Raw genomic sequence first — 9,365 nt, 5'->3', positions numbered from 1 at the left:
TTTTTCGTTTGGCTCTCAGTTTGTCAGAGCCGTCTTTGAATACCCTGAGAACTCCACCTTTACCAGCAAACTCGTATCCCTTTTTGTCAAAGGAACTGAGAGATAACAAGTTTCTTCTGAGGTCAGGAACATATCTAACATCCCCCATGGTTCGAATAACTCCGTCAAACATACGGATCCTGACTGAACCATGTCCAAGAACTGGACATGTAGTATTGTTACCCATCAACACATAGCCCTGGTTAACCTTTTCAAATGTGTAAAACCAACTTTTGTTGTGACACATATGAAAAGTACAACCAGAGTCGAGTATCCAATCACCAGTGGAATCCAGTTTATCTGAATAAACTGTCAAAAGTTCTCCAATACCTTCGACCTCAGCTAGATCGGCTTCACCCGAAGTGCTAGCTTGTTTACCATTTGCTGCCGTCTTCTCTTTTTCTTTGTTCTTCAACTTGAAGCATTCTTCAAGCACATGTCCCTTCTTGTGACAATAGTTGCAAAACTTTCGTTTGCCTTTTGACTTGGATCTGGTTCTGTTGGAAGATTGAGAAGTTCTACTTCTCTCTGTTGTTCTTCCTCTGGCATTCAAACCTTCGGCTTTAGCATCACTTGAACCACCACCAGTAATATGCTTCATCTTCTCTTTTGAATCCAAAGCTGTATAGACTTCATCTAAAACTAGAGTGTCACGGCTATAGATAATAGTATCACGAAAATGGCTATAGGATTCTGGCAACGACGATAGTAAGAATAGAGCCAAGTCTTCATCTTCATACTGAACATCCATATTCTCTAAGTTATTTACTAACTCTTTAAATGTGGATATATGTTCAGTTAAAGAGCCTCCTTCAATCATCTTGAGATTGAACAACCGTTGCTTCAAATGCAACTTGTTTGGTAAGCTCTTGGTCATCAACAGTTGCTCCAACTTTAGCCATAAAGAAGTCGCTGACGTTTCTTTTAGAACATCTTGCAAAACATCGTTTGACAAGTGCAAACGAATCTGGGATAAAGCCTTCAGATCTTTCATCTCCTTTTCTTCTTCGGTCCATGTATCGGGCATCTTATTGAAACCCAAAAGCGCCTTGTGTAAATCCATCTGAATGAGAATGTCTCTCATCTTTACTTGCCACAACGGAAATCGTGTGTTACGATCCAGTAGTGGAATATCGTATTTTACCGAAGACATGATTAATTACTTGATAAAATGATCCCAATGAGCTAATATTACAACCCGGATGCTCTGATACCAATTGTTGTGAAATACGAAGGATCCGAATAGACTTAAATAATATTAGCTCAATGCGGAATGGGATAAAAAATTATCAAAGCGTAATAATCACAACGAAATACGAATAAAATAAATAGAATAGAGACACAGGAATGTACGTGGAAACCCAAATCGGGAAAAAACCACGGGCGGAGGAAGCCGAGAAACAATTCACTATAATTTGCAGTGTTTACAGGGATTATGAAAGAGATTACAAATAGAGTGAGAGGGCTAAAATATATGGTGGTGTATCAGTATATATATATATATATATATATATATATATATATATGTATATATATATATACATATATATATATATATATATATATATATATATATATATATATATATATATATATATATATATATATATATATATATATGATTGTTGGGTTCATTCGTAATGAAATGGCTTAGGCTATTTATAGCCAAAGAAAAGAACATATGAAAGGATAAAAAATGCCGTCGTCCAAAAATGTTGCGCCTTCAAATTTGAATACTATTCATGACCAAAGACTCCGCCTACAAACTTTTGAATAACAAATCTCCAAATTCACATGTGCCGTCCAATTCTTCAAATATTTCATATATATTACTATTCATAGTCAAACTATGAATAGTAAATGATAAGTTACGGAAATAACCCCTGAACTATTTGCCACTTGCTAATTTTGGAGGCAACATTTTCCACAAGAATCATGGAGGAGTCACTAACTCCTCTTTTAAGGCTTGAAGCATCAACAACAAGTGGCCCGATGAAAAGACATAAACATGGAGACGAGAGGGATAACTTCCATGCTTCCATTGTCAGTTCAAGGGTGAGTAATATCTTCTTGCTCATCTTTTAAGCAAAACAATTCCTTAGCGTATTTTCAAGTCCAATATATTATTATATATTGTCTTCAGGTTCTTGAAGACGAGATTGCTCGAGATTCAACATTTACTAATAATAATGGGACACACCTTCCAATCACATCAATGGCTTCAACGCAACACCCGGCGACTATGGAGAATCTCCCGGGGGAGCTTTTAGAAAACATATTCATCCGCTTATTTGCCAAACAACTTGCTCAAATGAGATCTGTCTCCAAATCATGGAATGCCCTTTTATCTCATTCCTCTTTTGTAAAATCCCACCTCCATCGTTCCATCCATCACAACGATCAAATTCTCTTGGTCTTCCAACATGAAGAAGAATTTTCTTCTTTTAACTACTTTAAACCATTCACTGCAAAACTGAGTCGATGTCTCCGTCTTGAGGTCGCTAATTTCATCAAAGTCCCGGTTAACCCCCAATCCGGACATACAGATGGCATCAGGATTATTGGTTCTGTTAACGGCTTAATATGCTCTTCTTACGATAATCATTCTGTCATTCACATTTGGAACCCTTCTCTTTCAGCCGTGTCAACTCTTCCGCCATATTCCACGCCCTCCCCTTGTTACAGTTGGATCAAAGTCTCTTTTGGGTTTGGGTTTGATCCCAAAACAGATGATTACAAACTTGTCAAGCTCACAGGCCTTAGCGGACCACCCACATATGTCGTTAATTCGTGGCTGCAAGTCGAGATTTATAGTATGAGAAAGGGTTTGTGGGAGTTGATCACTGAGAGGTTTCCCTCACACATCACAACCCTTACCAATGGCAATTATTTTTGTGTTGATGGTCATGACGGCCATCTTCATTGGCTTGGTTGTATTGGTGAGAAGTATGAGTCAGAAAGGATAGTGGCATTTGATTTGGGTTCAGAGACATTCCGTGAGATACGTCTTCCAGATTTTATACTTGATGATAACCGTCAAAATAGTTTAGGAGTTTTGGCTGAAAAGCTCTGTGTGATTACACATGTTAGGGTTGATGGTACTTGTGATGTGTGGGTAATGGATAAGTATGGGGTTGCTGAATCATGGGTGAAACGCTATGTCTTTTCAAGGTTTAATGAGTATGCATGTGTATTTGGATTCACATCACGCAATGAGTTTCTCTTTGAGGAGGACGAATACCTTGTCTTGTATGATCCAAATGCAAACACGCTGAAATTGTTTGAACATTATTGTCCTCCAGATTGTTGTATACAAAACATCGTGGAGTATGTCGACAGTCTTGTTTGGGTAGCACCTGCCAAGTATGAGATGGTGGATGATGATAGAGGAAAAAATTGAAACGGAGAGACTTCAAGTATGATGCAGTGTTTTTTAATTAGGTTTATCTATATTCTTTCTAGTTGTTCAATCTGATATTCTGTTGCAGACAGATTAACATTTGCACATGTTGGTTTACACTAAACAGATGTCTAGCCTTATTTTATTTAGGGTAAATTACATGAATGGTCCCTATGGCCCGTGATAATTTGGCCCGTGATAATTTATATGGTTGGTCCCTAATTTTTTTTTACTCTGCCCATCCCGCTGGTTTAGTTTTTGTTTGTGGTAAGTCTAGAAGAGACCTGAAATGACTCTTGTACCTTTATCTATATGTTTTTAGTTTTTTTATTACTGATTTTATTTCTTTAATTATATTAATTTTAGTGGGTTCTAATCCATGTTATCTCTTGCACACAAAAACACACACATACTCAAGTTCCTCTTTGAAAATCACTGAAAAGTAAAACTCAACAGATATCATCTTAGGCCTTTCTGTCTCTCCTCCTCTTCTCTCATCTCATCGGTGGTACATATAACCGGCACCTCCGACAAGCAACACTGTCACATCCGCCACCATATGCCGACATCGTCCTATGATGAATCATCGACTGACTACTATGTCGTAACTCCACCTCCAGATCTGCCCTCTATGTCACTTCTTGTCCGGAGTACGACGATGACTTGAGTGGTGGCGCCGACGATCTCCTTCTTGCCGTCCACTAGTTCTTGAGTTTCATTTTGATCCACCCCAACAAACTAATCCCTTCCGCATCAGGATGTGCTCATCATTGCTGAAGAAGGTGCGTATGCAGGGTGGTGGTGATGGTTGAGTTCACTAGCATTGTATTAGATCCGGTGTGGATGTCCCAGATCAAGAGGAAGAAGGAGATGGGTTTGTTTGCAGGGGAGGAAAACGAGCAAGAGAAGGGTATGCAAATGTTTCAGCGGTTGTGGTTGAAAGGTGGTTGACGACAGAAGTATAACCTACGACTTCTGGTTGCCGGAGGAAGAATGGTACGGGGTTGGTTGCATGGGAGGAAAAACGAGAATGGGAAGTGTAGGCGGATCTTTTTGACGGATGTGGGTGAGAGGCGATCGGCATCGTAGATTTCTGGCGGCTGTTATCTCATATGGTTCTCTAATGAGTTAGGGCTCTCTTATGGGTGAGGGTTCTCTAATGAAGTATCTAATGAAGTAGGGTAAGAGAAAAAGATAGAATGGTATAATAATATACATAATTATAACTAAATTAAAAAATAATAGTCAAGTACAAAACAATCTTTTTATTTATGGTAGGGACTATATATGTAACAAACATTGAGGACTATCCAAGTTAAGAAAATGTTAGGGAACAACCATGCATATTAACCCAAATAATAAAATGAAATTTACCCTTTTATTTAAGACCCATGTTTATTGGTCACAGGTAATCTACTTATCCTTGGTGGCAAAAATAAATAAATAAAAAGTATATCTATTTAAGCATTTGACTGGTATAATATAATTTTTTTTGATATAATTGCAAAAATGTCCCTGTGGTATGTATTTTTTGGGGGTTTTAGTCCAAACCAAAACTTTTTTGGATTGTTGGTCCTTTTGAGGTAGTTTCGTTGCATTTTTGGTCCCTTGGTAAACTGAAATGACTATAATGCCCTTCTGATATTTTTTTATGTTTTTTCTATTTAATTTAAATGAAAAAGAAAATAAATAATTAAATTGGACCCATCTCTCTCTCTCTCTCTCCCTCTCTCTCTCTCTCTCAATACACATAATAATATGAATTTGAAAAACAGTCGTTTTTTTTTCTTGATAAATACACAAGAATTTGATTCTCAAGACAATTTTTTTCCTGATTTCAACAACAAAAACATCACATTCACAAACCCATTCATTATTCACGAACCCATAAATCTTTTCTTCTTGATTTTCTAGAAACCATTCATGAACCCCCAAAATTTCTTCCAGAATCCTTTAAACCCAAAACTGAAACCCATCACACCTACCTTGAAACCAATCTCCAACCAAATAACCCTTGAATGATTTTCAACCTCATCAACCCACAAAAGAAACCCACTCCTAGGTCCCTATAGATTTCAATAATCATCATTTAGCAAAAGAAACCCAAATGTTATCGAGGTTAGAATAAGAATGGAGTATTATATTCGGGAGTATTCCCTACCGAGATTCTTCTTAGTGGTGGAAGTTCTTATGATTGCCATGCTTCCACAATCGCACATCACTATTTTTCTTGTTTGGATGAGAAGAAGTAAGAAGAATATGAAGATCTCGTGAAGAAGAAGAAGAAACTGAGAAAAAGAAGGAAGAAGAACCGGTCAAATGGACAAGAATCGGTCAAATTGACGAATAAAAAGCATGGACCGGTAAAATGGGTTTTAGATGAGGAACCTGACCCCTTCAGTTTTTACAAAATGACATATTCAACCCGACAAAATCAACTTTATTCCCTTAAAAGACACAAAAATAACATAAGATCCTGAATGGGCAAATGTGAAAAACACCGTAGGGCTATAGTGTCATTTTCCCTTAATATATTTTGTACACATATATGAAAGTATTATACATGTATTGTTTGTTGTGTTAGGGTGTTGATATATAGTTGATAAAAAAAAATAAAGAATTTGGTTAGTCATATATATTTTTTTATATAGTAATTGACATGAGTCTTGTGGGTTGGTGTGGTTGATCAAACGGGAGGCTTTGTTGGTGAATCATTGAGGCATGTTAGATTCACGGTGATTTTGGTTAAAAGAAAGGGTGTCAAATTAAACCCCATATCTATCCCTTGTTCTCAAGAATGAAAGCATCCACTTAAACATAATATCATATCATATCATATCATTATAAAAGAAACATATTTTTTTTCTTTCATCAAAATCATTTGAAACTCTTATGACTTTTCACTTTCTTTCTAATAATATTATAAATTTGTTAAATAATGTTAAATAAACAAAAAAAAAACATTTGCCTAAACATAAACTTATAACTGTTTTGAAAATCTCTTTGATTTATAAGCACAAACGGTATACTTGATTATATTTTCTAAATGAATTCATTTTATAATAAATTTTTGAATCATGAAAATACACATAAACAAACTTTCTATATTAGGTAGCTCTATTAGATTTATGATTTTGTGATTTAACAAGAAGTTATTTAATAAAAAATTACTTCTTCGGATAAAAACTTACAAGATTATTGAAAAATGGAATTATTGAATAATATTTTTTTTACAACGCTTATTTATTTATTTATTTTATTTACCTAATATGTTATTTAACAAAATGAAATTATTGACAAATGTATAATGGAGTTCGATTAAAATTTCTTCTTCCCACAACTATGGTGAGAGTAAACAAGAGAATGTCTCGTCCTCTATATATATAGGAAAGATTGAAATTTTCAAATGCAAAAAGCCATAAGAACTTCATTACGCCTGCCTTTGTAGGATACTTTGGTTTTGGCAAGTGTCCAGTTAAGTTTCAGATTTTTTAAAATGGTTATGGACCATATTTTTTCTGGTTCAAACTGGGTTTTCAATAAAAACAATTATGTTGTTGGGTATATTGAGTTGAACCTGTCTGAGTTTGACCAATTTAAGCCGAGTTTGATTAATGTATAAGTGCTTTGGCCGGGTTAACCAAACTCGTCTTGGTTGAAGGTGAAGTCCGAGTAACTTGTGAGTATTTGGTTGAGTTGGTCAAGTTTTACAACCTTGTTAATAAAATTTTAAGTTCCAACCTTATAATGGTGTATCTCTTATCATATGTTCTATATAATGATAGTATTTAAGATAATTTTTTTAATTTAGTATGAAATTATTATTTAATAGATAACAATAATGACTTAGTTATTTTTAACAACTTGCATTTGGTTCTATTTTAACTACATAACTTTGTATAAGGGCAACAACTCCAAGTGTCAACATTATCTCTTATGATATAGTGCAACATAAAGATAATACTTAAAATCAGGATAATATTTAAGATAATTTTTTGATTTATTATAAATTTATTATTTATTTGTTAATAACAATGATTTAGTTATCTTTAATATAACATACCTTTTTCTTATTTTAACTAGGTATTTTATACATGCATTCGCATGGTGGAACATAAAGTTGTGTTATTTATAATCATGTCATTTGTGTATTTTAAAGTGGGAACACAAACATCAAATAAGTTCTTCTTGGAGTTTCCACGTTGGCTGGATTTTGATGTAAATCTCCATTTATCCATTTCATACTCGAAAGACAAGTGCTCCTAGCCTAGCTGAATTTATTTATTTCTATTTTATCCTGAAAATTAGAAGTCTAAATGTTAAGAAAGGTGTTGAGTCAACCCAATGATGTTTTGATTCAAGATCAAAATTGTTGGCATTTAAGTTTACGTTTCTTTCTAGGATTTAGGACAATGAGAATTAACCATCGGGAAAGTGCTAGTGTTCTTTTTTATTGCTTAGTTTTTCTTTTTTCTCAACAAATATGTACTTTTTTTTGGAAACGGCGATTTAGAAAAAAACAACAAACAAAACAGAACAAGCGCACGCCTACAAGAGACAGGCAGAGCAAAAAGAAAACAAAACAAGATTACATAGTTTTAAAAGGACAACAAAGCCAATCCGACCAAATAAATCTACCCAAATTGCCCCTAAAGTTTACCCAATTGTACACCTCAATAATGATGTGGTCCGCAGTATTCGTAGGGGTGGTGTGCTTTTTATTAAACACCATGTCATTTCTGGCTTTCCAGACAAACCAAAGGTAACCGTACACAATGGCAATCAAGATTCTTCTCTTCTTTGGATATCTACCCCAATTAGCCGCAAAACCCACCAGGTCTTTCACCGAATCAAAAGTCTGCCATGGGATATTACACCATTTTAACGTCCATTGAAGCACCTCAGTAGCGAACGAGCAGCCAATCAAAATGTGATCTGTAGAGTCGAGTCCATTAGAGCAAAAGTGACCGGAGGTGGGAATGGAGACTCCTCTGAGAGAAAGAGCCACCGCAGAAGGAATGCGATCCATACATGCGCGCCAAGAACCGGTTACTTTGCGGGGGACCTCATTAGTCGAGATGATTGGATTATCAACAGCACATGTGATTTTAAAATCGATAATACGTCTTAAATTGTTGACATAAAAACTGCCATCAGTAGCCAAGGTAGAAGTCCACCTGTCGGGGAATTAGAGACAGACCAGTTACGGAAATAATCTTGAAATTTGTCCCACTCCTCGATCTCACAAAGGAGCCTTGGTGTTTTTTTCCATTTCCAGCAACAACCATTTATGGAAATTCTCTCAGAAACAAAACAAGATTTTTTTCACATCAAGGGCCAACAGGTGAGGAAATTGAGAGGCAAGAGGTTCATCTCCCAGCCAATAGTCATGCCAAAAGAGGGTGTTAGTACCAGAGCCCACCGAACACTTGAGAATCTTCATGGGATTGATGCCTAAAGCTTCAAGATCTTGCATAATTTTACCAATATTATACCAAACGCCTGGAAAAGACTTCTTATAAATATTAGATAGCGGTTTCGAAAAGGAGTTATGAATAGCGCAAATAGCCTGACTCCAAAGTGTTGTGCTATCTGACTTTATTCTCCAGATCCATTTGAAGAGTAAAGCAATATTGATACTCCTCATAGACCCAACACCGAGGCCACCACACTCTTTACTAGCCAGGACAGTATCCTATTTTACCCAGTGAATTTTGTTTCTTTCCTCACATGCTCCCCAAAGGAAACGACGTCTGATTTTTTCAATGTTCTGCACGATGGAAGCCGGAGCTTTGAACAAAGAAAAGTAATACAGGGGCATGCTCCCAATGACTGATTTGACTAAAATTAATCTACCACCAAAGGATAAATTTTTTGATTTCCAGTTAGAAAGTCTGCCACTAATCCGATCCATAATCGGAGCCCA

The 9,365-nt window shown here is 35.8% G+C and overlaps 1 protein-coding gene across 1 annotated transcript; it reads left to right on the top strand.

Annotated features, from left to right (window-relative positions):
- The first annotated feature begins 1,982 nt into the window (after nucleotides 1-1,982).
- Nucleotides 1,983-3,626, top strand: LOC145116184 (F-box/kelch-repeat protein At3g06240-like). Its single transcript, XM_079052539.1, has 2 exons — nucleotides 1,983-2,094; nucleotides 2,183-3,626. Exons 1-2 carry the CDS (start codon nucleotides 2,032-2,034, stop codon nucleotides 3,437-3,439), a joined length of 1,320 nt encoding a protein of 439 aa, XP_078908665.1. The 5' UTR covers nucleotides 1,983-2,031; the 3' UTR covers nucleotides 3,440-3,626.
- The last annotated feature ends 5,739 nt before the right edge of the window (nucleotides 3,627-9,365 follow it).

The sequence above is a fragment of the Lactuca virosa genome, chromosome 5 (assembly GCF_052849685.1).
Source record: "Lactuca virosa cultivar CGN04683 chromosome 5, Lactuca_virosa_CGN04683_v6, whole genome shotgun sequence".
Classification (NCBI taxonomy): Eukaryota; Viridiplantae; Streptophyta; class Magnoliopsida; order Asterales; family Asteraceae; genus Lactuca; species Lactuca virosa.
This window is presented reverse-complemented; position numbering and strand designations above follow the sequence as displayed.